A 14,052-nucleotide genomic window follows, 5' to 3' on the forward strand; every position below is an offset into this window, starting at 1 on the left:
TAAGAAAAACCTGGTCACTAACTGGGTAGTAAGGCATTACTGTTAACTTTTATAAAGGTATTGTGGTTGTTTTATAAAAGTCCTTATCTATTGTATCGAAACATTGGGGATGAAGTCATTTGTGCAAGATTTTCTTCCAAGAATAAAAGTGTGAAGTGAACTGGTACAGATCAAACAAGGTTGCCTTGAATTATTTTTGGAGGTGAGAGACAGGTATTCTACTCCTTCGGAATCCTCTTTAAAAGCTGTAATTATTTTTTTAATAAAACATTCTTAGTGGCAGTATATCTTCCTCTCTTTGTGGATGTATGATTTCTGAAACAGCAGCAAATCATGGAGCCAAATCTAGTGGACAAGGTAAGTAATCAAAGTGGGTAAAAGAAATTTAATGGAAAACTTAGTGTAACTAAAATAATGAAACATTTTGGTTTTAGATAAGAGTTCTAGTTTTTTTCATCAAAACTTTTGTGGTCAGACTTTACTGACCCAGTGAGGCCCAGGAGTCTTATCTTATTACCAAATTCTCCTAGCCTAAATAAAAATCTTATCATTAAATGTTTAAATTACACAGAAGTATTAAAGCTCAAGAAATGGGTCTTACATAACTGTCTTAAAAGTTTTGGTTTGTTCAAAAGGGAGGGCTGGCCGGTTAGCTCAGGTGATTAGAGTACAATGCTATCTAACACAAAGGTCAAGGGTTCAGATCCTCATACCAGCCAGCTGCCAAACTAAAAGAAAAAGGAGCTAGCTTTAGAAATAGTACTTGAAACTGACTTTAAATTACCTTATGGTACCATTCAAGTACAAAGTAGGTTTTGAGTTTCATGTTACATTGTTGGGCCACTCCCATTTTTTCCGTATATACAGTGAACACTGTTAAAATAGCTCACAATGCAGGTGAGAATTGCATTTTAATAACCTCAAACTACATCTAATGGAGGGAAGAATATGTTTGTCAGAAAATCAGTAAGCCATTTTACTATTAAAATTTTGCTTTTTAATAATTTATTTAAATAAGATATTTGAAGAAGTAGTTTAGAAAAACAAGATTTCTATTTTATTTCCTTGTAAAAATCTTTACACATGCAGACAAACCAGTGTTAAGAAAGTATTCACCATCATTTAAACAAATAACCACTTAAATAGAACAGTGTCTGCAATTTTATCTGTATAAAAATAAGATACATTTTTACAGAATTCACGCTCCAGTTCTTATAGCAATAAACAATACACAACTATAATAAAGTACAATTGAACCTGACCATGGTTTTCAATTAGATACTGCTAGGGCATTTTAATGTGCAAAAAAAAAAAAAAAAAAGAAAGAAAGAAAAAATAACATAGTTCTTTTCCAAAAGAAAATGTCCTCAGTGTTTCTAGAGACCTAGAGGGTTTTAAGAAATCAAATCCTAATCAGTTTGCTCTTAATGTTTTGATTATGAGTCCATACATCATACTGTAGATAGGCAAAATCAGGAACTGATGCAGGCTCAAAAGAAGAAAAAGTCAGCGCCTGTGCCTGCTATGTCCTGAGCGACTGCCACCATGGTGCTTGCTTTTATGGGACCTCTCAAAGGAGCGCGATCTTTCACGTCTGTCCCTATGATGTCCCCTTTCATGCCTGTGTTTCTTGGCCGCATCTGAGTGATCCCGAGACTTGCTCTGAGATCGAGAACGAGATTTTTTCCTTTTATGACCATGTCTGTTTGAACTTTTTAAATCATCTCTGGTATGCTTGACCTTAAGGTGAGGAGAACCATGATTATGATGTCTTCGAGGGCTTTCACTGTGACTGCGGGACCTGCTTCTTGATCTCGAGCTGTATGTTCCAGATCGACTCCGCCTATTATTATAACTTAGATAATAAAAATTTGAGGTTTAGATTCAGTTCCTACGGGCAACAGATTATTTTGATGGTTGCTCTAACAGGTCCAAAAAAACCCTATCAGTTGTATTGCTGACAAGTCAGAACTGAAGACTTTCTAAATCTTACTACCCCTCACCTTCTATACACTCGAGCTTGTAACATATCTGACAAATCTTAAACAAATGTATTTTATGTCTATATTGCAAGAGGGGAGTAATTAGCAATTTTTACAAAATGTCCTGGAGCTATGCTTTTTATTATCTTCTACATGCTCAAGGGAGCCACAAGGGATCAGCAATCTTAATTACAAAGCTAACTAGGGAAGATCCTTTGGCCATGGTTAATTTGATTATTAATAAGGGGTTAATGAAACATTCACTTTCCTACCAAAACTGAATTGAAAGACATTTTCACATTATAAACAGGATATTATTGACCTTCTTAGCATTTGTGGGCAGCCCCTGCTCTTCTCCACAAAACACAGGAGAAAACAAAACAAATAGCAATGCCTTTAAGATACACCTCCACAGGGTTTGGCCAGTTAGCTCAGAGTGTGCGGTGCTGATAAAAACCAAGGTCCAGCTTTCTATGCCTGTATTGGCCGGACACACACACACGCACACACACACACAATACCACCACAGAAACAACGCATATCCATACTCATTTCTTGTAATTTGCCTCATGTTAAAAGCCTAATTCTAGCCCAACTTGGAAAACAGTCTGTGTTCAATTTAAAAAAATAAGAAAGCAGTAACTCCAAAATCAGGCTATTCTCCCTAAGAAAACATTTACTTACTGTCTTCTTGGAGTATGAGATCTAGAACGTGATCGTGTTCTTGACCTTGATCGACTTGCACTTCTGCTATTTCTACTTCTCTTGCTGTCTTTTCTTACACTTCAAAAAACACAACATTTTAGTTACAAATTTAGTGAGTTATAAAGTAAATACATAACAAAAGACTCCTCATACCAGTTTTCTAACTCAAGCATGCTCACCCATTGTAAGGGCTTTTGGAAGCCTGTTGTCTATCCTCAGGTTCTTTTTTGACTGTCTTCACATTAATGGAGATTGGTGACTTTTCTTCAGCTTTTACCTCTCTTGGTGATGCTTTTAAAGACACAAAATAGCATGTTAACTGGATTTAACAGAGGGCCAAAAGTTATTTCTAAATGTAAATCAAAGAACCATGCTTCCAAGCATCTCTTTACTTGACTGTCATGAAGGAAAACAGTAACAACTTCTTAACATCATTGTTTCTGCATAACTGTTAAATGCTAAAGCTTTCTAATAATGACATACTTTCAGTGTCCTCAAGTTATTTCAATTCTGAATACATCTTACATGGTTTAGAGGCTGGAGAAAATCCACCGAGGGTTGAAAGGGCTGGAGTTCCATCAGGATTCAATCCCTTTGCTTTTAATTTGGCTTCCTGTAAGGCTACTTTTCTTTTTTCTACTTCTTTTTCCAGCAACTCATAGTTTGGCTGTTGAAAAAAATGAAGTTATTATTTCCCCTTTCTAGCAGTTCAGGTTCTTAGCACTGAGAATATGAGAACAAATTTAAGTAAACAGAAATTACCTTTTTTCTGGTATAAAGCCTAAGTGTTTCTATGCAGATTTCCTGGATCTCCTCTTCCGTAGTACCAAAAAGAAGAAACCAATGGGGACGAGTAGGCAATGGAATCTAAACCACAAAAAAAGTATGGTTTATATTAAATGTGCTGGTTTTATTGGAACCACTGATATTTCTTGTTATTTACCCTACAGAACAAAACAGGCTATATATATATACCCACCTGAAGCGCTCTAGCTGCAAGGTAGATGCAAGCACACGCTATAGTCTCTGGTTGAAATCGAACAAAAACATTGGTTCGAAGACTGTCATTCATATAATTCCTGAAAAATATTCCAACTATAAGCTTTGTATGGAAACAAATGAATTCTTCTGAAGCTTATATAAATTTGGAGACTCAATCTACTTTATTCTTTTTTCTTCTCTTATTCATATTCACATTCTCATATCCTAGCATATAACAATTCTTAACTCAAAAAAAAAAAAAAAAAAAAAAAATTAGTGAGGTAAGAATTTAACACTAGGACCATTCTTTAGTTTGTCTATATATGACCACAGCCTACCTTAATAATTCCACACTATTACCCAATTGGAAATTACTCAAGTTCCTTTAAAAATATATTTCTATAAAAAGCAATGCTTTTAAAGTCAATTTTGATATAAATAGTTTCAGAAATGATAAACCACTCCAACAATACTTCAAGCCATTAATTATTGACCATCTCTCCTTTATCCACAATGAAAAGCAGTGTCAACCAAGTTCTTTCAAAAACTGAAAATACTGTGATGGGGTTAAAAAGGCATTTTCAGTGAACACCTGCTAAGTTACACTTATACTAAGAAAACTAAGGTACTTCAGAAAATCTAGGTAAGGGAATAAAGAGCAATAAATATACAGAATGGCCTTGTTTACATACCTTTTTTTGTGACTAGGTATAAAATAAAACGAAACTATTTCAATTAATAGATTGCTGGACTTTTATTAGTGAATCCTCCCCACAATATTCCTAAACTATTAAAGAAATTTTTACAAGTTGTTAAAAAGGTTAAGCTAAAATTAAATGGACTATTTCTTAAAAATCCTGACCCATGAAAACAGCTAAAATCCATTTTATAGAACACATTTAAAAAGTCATGCATTTTATGAAAGCAACGAGACTTTTTTAATATTACTAATATTTACTGAGTCCAAAAGAATGCAGCAGTCATAAAAAGAACATCTTGCTGGAAAAGTCCAGAACATAAAAATTATTTCACTTAAGTCCTGCACATCAACAGTGTTGTGAAACAGTAGTTGTGGCTCAGCCACAAACTCCTCGCTTGACCTTTATAATAAGCCAACACTCCAAATCACATATGTGCATGTTTTGAAGTCCAAGATCTAAAGCATTTAAATATTAACATCTCTTTCAAAAATGAAGTACTTCTTACTTCTATTACTGCCTACAATGTAGCCCAGCAGCTATAAATTAACCCATTTTAAGCTGCAAGCTGTAGTTTCCTTTGGTAGAATTCATGCTATACAGACTAAAAATAGAAATCTTGTCAAATTCCTAATTTTAAAAACCATTTAATTCATAATGGCTGGACAATACATCTATCAAAAATGAACTATTCATTTTGATAGTTACAGGAATACATTAAACACATAGGCATGTTGAATAGTTACTTCTAGAAGCAAATATACAAATCCTTTTGACACCCCGACAGAACTAGAAGATGCTGCCAGATGGATATGGACCACTTCAGTGAATCTCGGATGAGAGCTTGCACTGGATTGGCTGGAGAGCAGGGCAGCCAATCAGGCCATCCTGAGGTCATGGGCTGAAGTGCAGAGGGCAGAGTTCTATGACTTACCATCATGGACTACCCTTTAATTAAAGAGTAGAAAAAAGAACAAAGTTAAATTGAGTCCTCCATTAAAAGTAATTAGTCAAGCCAAGAAAACAGGAAGCAGAAATAAGCATTATTTACCTTTTGGTTAAAAAATAAAAAACAAAAAACCCCAACACAAAGTAATCTCATTATTTTGGAAAGAGAAAATGAAACTTACTTTATTTCTGCTTCTGTTTTCCTGGCTAAGAAAAAAATGTAAAAAAGCAACTTACCAGGCAGTTTGAACCAGGGTTTGATTACGTTCACATTCTAAGACTTGTAAATACATAACAATGATCTGAAGGACAAGGGAAAAAAACTCCATTTAGCATATTGGTGGTTTTGTCAGAAGTACAGAGTTCAATGAATAAATTGAAAATGTTAGTTCCAAGTTCTAAGTCTTCTATAAACTGCATAGACAATACAGGCCAACATAAAATGTATGTGAGGTTCAATGTGGGTTATTATGTTACTAGATTTTATAAAAATTATGTTTAGAAGTATGTTCCAAAATTATACAGAAAAAAGTGGTAGTTAATTCAATTAAAAAGAATACTATGTGATGGGCACTGTGTTGAGATTATTTCATCTAACTTCCCAACATACATTTCTATCCCAGATAGTACTGACCGGAGCACCCACTCCAGCAACCACTGTGCATTACTTATGTTAATATGAAAGCCAAGAGATGCTGGGAGAAGCCCATGAACTTTCAATGGTAACCATGCTTTCAACATTTTATTATGTGACAGAAGTGTGACAGATACTTTTGCAGCTACATATTATTTATTCCTTGGAATGAGGTATTTCATCATCTGTTTTCTAGATGGGAAAACTGGGATATAACCACAGCGCAAAAAGAACTTATCTATGACCACACAGGTCACACAGGTTAGAGTGAAGATTTGAACCTACATCTTTTTGACTCCCATTTTACAGACAAATCTCAACATCCAAAAGAATGCTTTCTAAAACCAAGGTTAACTCTCAGATATAAACATAATACAAATTCACGTGGAATAAAATTTTAAGAAAAGCACTAATACTTACGAATGTTAACTTCTGTACTCTACAACTCACCTTATGGGGATGCTTGACATGAACACAAAATCCCAACTCCTTTAGCACCCTCCTCTCTGCCTTGATAACTTGATTTTTGGTGTTAATGTAGTTCTGATCAAGGATCAGGGGGCTTGGAGTCCTATAGTTTGTAAGAAATAAAATCAAAACTGTTTTGCACATCCAAAAAATTTTATTTGTGGCATCTCCATTTTCCCTTCCAACCAACTATTGGCAACAGAAACCAGCTTTTTAAACTCCTGCAAACGAGTCAAAGCATTAATCTTGTGCTGTCCAAGTTATGCTAATTAAATATATACATCTAGACTAAGTTCCTAAAGGAACTAACAACTCTAATGAAAAAAAAACTCACTCTAATGCTCCTGGATTTATCCTTGTCAATTTTTTCATTCCAATTATATTTTGGGTATGTGTCTTTACTAACATTAGTGATAACGTGACTTATTATCACATTAAAACGTCATTAGTCTCCACAGAAACTTTCCACTGACAAAACATGCTCCCGAAGACATTTACAATATTATAAAGTCCCACTGAAATTATGATTTTTACTCATTCTATAAAATAATCAACTCTTGGCTGGTTTATGGCCAAAATAACAATTAGGGGGAAAAAAACAGTGGGTAGCTAATCCAGATTCCCATAAAGTGGCAATATGTGCTAAGAACCTATGTCTGTTTAAAAAAAAAAAAAAAAAAAAAAAATCTGAAAACTAAAGATTCAGCTCAATTACCAAAGAAAATACATTTTAAAAATCAGATTCAAAACTCAAAGTGACCTGAGGGACCAGGCCTAAATCTGGTCAGAGTTTAGTCATTAGGCAATATATGCTTTAGTATGCAATGCAAAAGAGAACGAAGACCACAGTGAGGAAACCACAAAACATTCAAGGTCTCTGTGCCATACTAAATTATAACTTCAATAGTATCTACTATACAGAAGACTGTATGTTAGTGGTTCAATGTTTTGAAAATATCACACTGAAATGTCGTACCCAAGTGTTTTCTTTTTTATATAGGAGAAATACCCATCATTTACAGTTTAAGAGAATGTCTCTATGCATTACAATCCAAAACCAGTTTCTTCCTGACAAGTTTTTAGTCAGAAAATGTTAAGGAACTGGACTTTCATTTTATAAGTCTATGAAATTTATCCATGTCCTTTGATACATTCTTAGATCCAACCAAAAAGCACATTTTTAAGACACTGATTATATGGTAAGTATATGGGTAGAAGATGTAAATATTTTCCCCCATATTCAACTCATTTTCAACCAAAAGACTCAAGAGTTTTTATTCCTAGGAAGAACACAATATTTATTTTTAAGAGAGTCATTCTGAATGCACACCAGATACACAAAAATGTAATCTATTTTAAAAACAAAATCTATTTAAATACATCCACTTGAAGATTAAGAAACAACTGGAATGAGCTACATGATCCATCCCTACGGTGACTTGTTAAGAGTAAAAAATCAGCTATCATATACTTTCCTTATTTTCTCCCATTTCAATTTTCAATAAAAACTAGAGTGGTAGGGCCGGCCCGTGGCTCACTTGGGAGAGTGTGGTGCTGATTAACACCAAGGCCACAGAAGTTCGGATCTCTATATAGGGATGGCTGTTTGCTCACTTGAGAGAGCGTGGTGCTTACACCACCAAGTCAAGGGTTAAGATCCCCTTACCGGTCATCTTTAACAAAACAAAAAACAAAACTGGAGTGCTTACTAGGCTATTTCTAAATAATCTACATGATTTTTATAAAATTAAACAAAAGTTGGCAAAGCTGACAAGATTAAAAATAGCTGTTAAATTAACAGTGCCAAAAAATGGCCTTCACTCACTTCAATTCCTATTACAGCTATAAAAGGTGTGAGGAATGAGGCCACCAATTGGGGGATGAGCTACTTTCTAAAATTAAAATATAATGTCCATTTTATCAGGACAGTAAGCTACAAATTGCTCTTTGGAAAAAAAAAAATCAAAATTAACTCAAATGAGAGCAACCAATATATATATCACATACTGCAAAGATGTTACGGTTTATGATTTTCCAAGTTTTATCATTATTACACAAAATTTGGGAAAAAGTCAAATCTACCTGAGAGTCTTTAACTGATGACTAGTTGGTTATCTGGTGGCTCTCCTTCAATCGACATTAGGAGATAAAATAGCTCCAGCATTACAGCTACAAACCACTTTAACTCTCAAACCCCTTCAATCTGGACATTTAACTGTACCATTAGAATTCCTATAAAAATACAGTATAAAACTCACAATTCTCATTATTCTCCTTTTACATTTCAGAGTTACCTCTACCTCTAAGAAAACCTGCTTTTTTTAAGAGATGCCTTCAGATAGTGATAAACTTTGTTTTTCCAATTAACAAGCTAAGCACTTGTTTGAATCACCGTTACTATCTAGTCCCAAATCATGCTTAATCACTAAGTAATTTTGCTTAACCAAATTATTTTCCATCTACTCTGCCACAATCCTTATTTTTTGGGTCAAAATCCTAAGACATCAAAATAGATTACCTGCAGTTTTTGAAATTAATTTTATGGGTATATAATCTCATACCTTTGTTTTGTTCAGAACTGGTTTTACCTCACAAGTCAAGGAAGGCTCAATGAACATGTAATTTACAACTACCTTACAGAGATGATTTTGTATCAAACAGAAAAATGTGTCTCCACAAATCAGCAGTAAGCAAAGGTTCAGGAAAAGGATTTAAGCAAGTGCTTTACTTAAAGTATCAATTAGTACTTTCTGTGGCAACAAGCACATTAACTTTAATCAAGGCTTGCTAAAATGTCCTCCCCAATCAGTTTAACTTTCCTTGCCAACAAAAACGTTGAAGAGGCAGCAAAAAAAAAGAAGAGAAGCCTTCTTCTATTCGTCGAAATGCAAATAATTTTAATTATCAACACACAAACTATCTTCCTTTAAGTTTCTTTTGTCAGATTTTTCTGATTAATTTATATGAAAACAATTTTCAAATTTCAGGAAATTAAGGTTTTTGATCCTTTGAGGTTTATTATCTGGTCTCTGAAAATGGCTATTTTCCTTTTTTAGCATGATTAATGTAATAAGAAATAGAACACAACAAAAAATAAGGATCAGGAGGTCCAAACATGGTTAGTCTCACTCATGTATTACTAACACTGACAAACTGTGGAACTAGTTCTTCAAGAGACTACACCTAATTACCAGATGGTAGTTTACAAGGAAGCAGATTACTACTCAAAATACAGAAATTTGTAATGCCTACTTCAAAGCAAATAGGAACATTCTTTCATTAGGTGTTCAAACTGAAGGCCTCATTTAGAGCCACAGAAATAAACTGCAGAAGGTTGCTGGATTAAATAACAACATCACTTAATAATCTTCCAACTCTCATTGACATTGTAAATACTACACCATATTCACCAATAACAGTAGTTGAAACCAATCTTTGAAAATGTAATTGTCTTCTTTAAAACAAGCCTTAGAATATAAATATGGGCTCCTTAAACTACAAAACAAAAAACAAAACCCACACCCTTAATTTACTGGGAATATGCTACATCTAAATTCCATTTGGAAACTACTGCTATGAAAAAGCAATCTTCCCTTTAAATTCAGCCATTTATTCTGAACTTAAGAGTATTTCCAAACTACAAAAAATTGAAAAGATATAGGTCAAATAATCCAGGATGGGCACTAAACATTGGTATTCTTTTAAAAGCTCCTCTGGTTATTCTAATGTGTTACCAGGACTGAAAAAAATGGCCTAAAGGCTACATAAATGATGTCTCCTTTAATTATCAAGGTCACACTACAATTTCAAGTCATGCATAAACTGGATTAAAACAAATAGCATCATTAAGAAAAATTGACATGCTTTACCTAAGTATAATACTACTGCTAATACTTTCTAATGACATTAACCTATGCCAAAAAACAAACAATAAAAACCTAAGCTATAGTTGTAATAACTTGGACAGCAAAGACAAAAGCTTTTAACAAGGAACAGGAGTTTTTCTAAATGGTTCACCAGTGGCCAACCTGTTAGTCCCCGATTCCAGTGACCTATTCTCAGAGCACTGGCTTCTCCTTGGGGATTTTCGATACTTCACTCACTGTTGCCATGACGACAGCTTCATCTCTATGTACCACTCCACATCACCCAGGCTTTGGTAAATGTAGCTGGTCGCTGTATAGTCGGTTGCAAGGGAAAAAAGAGTTGAAGTTAATAACATATACAAGTTACCTGTCTGAGTAAACTTGTAATATGCACAGAAACACTTTTACATCCTGCTTTTAAAAAAAGGCTTCCATGCAACTAACTCCTTTTAAATTTCATGCTATAATCAACCAGACTTCTCTTAAGATTGAAACAAAATCAATTTCTCTGTAATCATGACCAAAAAAAGCACCGTTACATCAGACAAAGCAGTCAAGTAGGATTATTTTATATCAGACACAGCAGTCAGGTAGGATTATTTTAATTTCTAAGATTTTTAAGAGTTAAAAAGACATAACAGGAAGAAAACTCTTAGGCTCATAGGAAAACTTCAAAAGATAATCATATGTGGTTACATAATAGTTGGCTCAATGGTTCAAAGAATCCTATCAGAAAATTATTTCCTTTAAGCAAACAAAGTCCTTTCAGTAAGAATAAAGAGCTCTGTATTTGAATCATTTGGTTTTAAACACCCTGAAGAATCAGCCAAATATCTAAATACAAATTTAAACTCAGACACACTAAATACCACTTTTGTAAGCTTTCCAATTCCCAGAGATTCCTCATGAAGAAACTAAAGGATATTTTTAAATGGGATAAATTACTCTATCCTTGGACAGTTAAAGTGAATGAGAATAGATGGGGAAGAAAAAGTATGTAAGAAAACTGAAAAATGCTGTGAGAAGTATCTGGATAGCAATGTTTCAGACTTTTTGACTAGGCTAATCATTTTTAAGTTACTTTAACATTTGTTTGTCTGAATAGCTCCATTACTGCCAACTTACAGATTCAACCAATAAGGACTACTTATGTTAGACACCGAATTGGCACTAACCAACGCCCAACCCACAAAACAATTTATAATCCTTTTATAACTAATTTCCTTTTGAACTCAACACAAGTTTGTCTAACATCACCACAATTCCTTAAAAGATGAACACAAGAACTAATCTACACCAAGAACATCCTTCTGCAGGATGTACTAGAAGTCACCTGTAGGTGCAGAAAACCCTGAAAAACTTAATGGTACTGCCTCAGAGCTGCACGTAAGTTTAATCATGGTATCACAACACCTATAAGATACTACACTTTGATCTCTACATATTCTTACAAATTTGAGTAAATGGGCCTTATCTAAATGCAACACAATCAATCTTATTTTTCTAACCCACTCACTAAGACTGTATCTGACCAAAACAAAATACCTGTTTAATCCCTTTGACTTCAACTTCAAACTTTATCCTGAAGTCCTTTCACATCCGGTATTATTCGATATATCGTAGTTCAATGTTGAGAAGTATTCTAACAAAAGCCAACCTCAATTGATAAAGAATTAACTGGGACTTCGAGTAGAAAAACAATCTACACAGAACTTGCCACAATATTAACTTGAACTACAGTGTTTAAACTTCCACCCTTCAGTCTTCCACAGGGAAGGGGAAAAATAACTTACAGAATACACTCACACTTGAGCCCAACTTACTCTTTCTTGTTTAATCTTAAGCCACAGGACTGGTTTCACAGCAGTGTTAGCATTGTCCATAAATGCAACTGCCTCTACAAACTTTAGGTAGCTGGTTAATTACGCTTTTTTAAAAAATTAATTTAAATATCAGTGTGTTCCTATATTGATTTTAACACCTAAATTAAAATTGGTTTTCTTCTGCATTGTACTGACTTGAGAGGAAACATGTTTTGACTTGATGACTGATGCACGGTACACCAGTACCAAGAAAAGCTATGTTCAATAATGCCAATCTTACCTTTTTCCTCTTAACTGGCGTAGATGATGGAATACATTAATCACATCTCTTATTCTTCTAGGTGCTTCTTCGATTTTTGATGCAAGATTAATACAAGCCATGGCAACAATCTGAAATAACCCACGAAGCCACAAAAATAATCATTAGATTATACTGAACTGTAAAGTTAAGAAAAAGCGTCCTGCGTCGCCCGCCCCCCCCCCCCCCCCCCCCGCCAAGGTCTAACGAACTCATTTTGATGAAGAAACTTTAGAACGCAATTGGGACAATCTTTGATGAAATAAATAAAGTTCAACCTGCCATTTCTAAACCACAGGCTTACCCGCTGTGCTAGTACTATACTCTTCCTATTACTCAACCCTTCTTTAATTTTGGATCCAGAATCAAGCTCAGTCTCACGGAACTTCTGCATTTGGCTGAAAATTCTAAGTCTTGATAAAAGGGCACCTGGGCTCAAGATCCATTTTCTAGATCGGGAAACACATTCTAAAGGTTGCCACTTCCCGGCGAAGGAGAGAACTAGGTACAAAGGGCCTACACTAACCACTCCCTTTCTGGAAAAGCAGACTTCTGACACTGCCCCCCCCCCCTCCTTCCCATTTCCGGATGAAGAAATCGCTTTGCCCCCGCCTCCGCTGTGCTTACCTCGAAACTGTGTTTGACGAAAGATTTGGAGTAGAAAAAACGATGAAACAACACCTGCCCGGTTGCCATCGCCACCTGCAGACAAGAGAGAAGAACGGAAGCGCAGGGGTCAGGCGGGCCTGCACCAGGCGCCGCCGCCATTTTGTGCCGCCGCTCGCTTCCCCTCCCCCTCCCGCAGCCGCGCACAGCCCGCGGCCGGATCCTCCCTCCGCCTCCGCGCCCCCCGTCCAGGCACGCCCCGGCTCCCGCTGGGGGCCGAGCAGGAGAGCCCAAGGGACCGGTCCCCACCCTGCCGGGACGCGGTGGGGAGGCGAGGCGCGCCCGGCCGGCCCGGGGCCGGAGCACTGACCTGAGGCAGCCGGAGGAGAATGCCGGCGGCCTGGATGAGCTCGCAGCCCAGGATACGCAGGTCTGTCTCACTGGGCAGGTCGAGCCCGTCCTGCATGGACGGGGTGGGCGACAGCCTCTCCTCCGGAATCAATGAGTGGTCGATGGTGAGCGAAACTTCCGAGTACAGGCGGTCGCCGATCAGGATCCCTCCCGTCGTAGTCGTCGTGGTCGTCGTCCCGGAGCTGGAGCCACCCGCGCTTGGGGCGGCCGATGAGGCGGCGGCGGCAGCGGTCGCTGTCGGGTGAGGCCCGGACGCCATAATCTCAGCGAGCTGCACGCCAACCCGACGCAGCCGGAACCCGGAGCGAGACTAACCAGTGTTCTCGGCGCGACGGATATTCCCGTGACCGCCGGGTTCTGGGCCGCTTCACGCGGAGTGCGCTTCCGCCCTGACGTCACCACGTCCTGCGGAGCGCGCCAACTAGTCCCTGCAGGCCGCGGCCCCTCCCCCGGTGCCTCCCGCCGCCTGCGCAGGGAGTGCCGCGTGCTACTCTCTACGCCGGGGTTGACCTCAGGATCTCTGCGCCTGGGGTCCCGAGTGGTCAAGGGCGCCAAAGGGTCCAAGCTGCCTCGTTTGTAATATATTTAGCCACAGAAATAATCAGGGAGCTTTACAAGATACTTTGTCCCCA

General features: G+C 37.0%; 1 protein-coding gene across 6 annotated transcripts in view; it reads right to left on the bottom strand.

Moving 5' to 3' along the window:
* Nucleotides 1–13,755, bottom strand: part of CCNL1 (cyclin L1) — a 70,005-nt gene extending 56,250 nt beyond the window's left edge. For 3 of the 6 annotated variants that reach the window (XR_010022676.1, XM_063087727.1, XM_063087725.1), the window contains exons 1-10: nt 13,380–13,755; nt 13,031–13,105; nt 12,386–12,495; nt 6,399–6,519; nt 5,552–5,616; nt 3,667–3,766; nt 3,450–3,554; nt 3,213–3,354; nt 2,867–2,978; nt 2,667–2,765 (exon numbers count right to left, since the gene is read on the bottom strand). Coding sequence is in view for 5 of the 6 variants with exons in the window: in XM_063087727.1 (XP_062943797.1) it covers nt 2,667–2,765; nt 2,867–2,978; nt 3,213–3,354; nt 3,450–3,554; nt 3,667–3,766; nt 5,552–5,616; nt 6,399–6,519; nt 12,386–12,495; nt 13,031–13,105; nt 13,380–13,679 (1,229 nt within the window). In the remaining variant the exon portion in view is untranslated. Of the gene's footprint in view, nt 1–1,070; nt 1,856–2,666; nt 2,766–2,866; nt 2,979–3,212; nt 3,355–3,449; nt 3,555–3,666; nt 3,767–5,300; nt 5,315–5,551; nt 5,617–6,398; nt 6,520–10,519; nt 10,593–12,385; nt 12,496–13,030; nt 13,106–13,379 lie in introns of those variants that run through there. The other 3 variants (XM_063087721.1, XM_063087733.1, XM_063087737.1) reach the window with 3 other exon arrangements.
* Nucleotides 13,756–14,052: the final 297 nt, after the last annotated feature.

This window comes from Cynocephalus volans, chromosome 1 (genome assembly GCF_027409185.1).
Source record: "Cynocephalus volans isolate mCynVol1 chromosome 1, mCynVol1.pri, whole genome shotgun sequence".
NCBI lineage: Eukaryota > Metazoa > Chordata > Mammalia > Dermoptera > Cynocephalidae > Cynocephalus > Cynocephalus volans.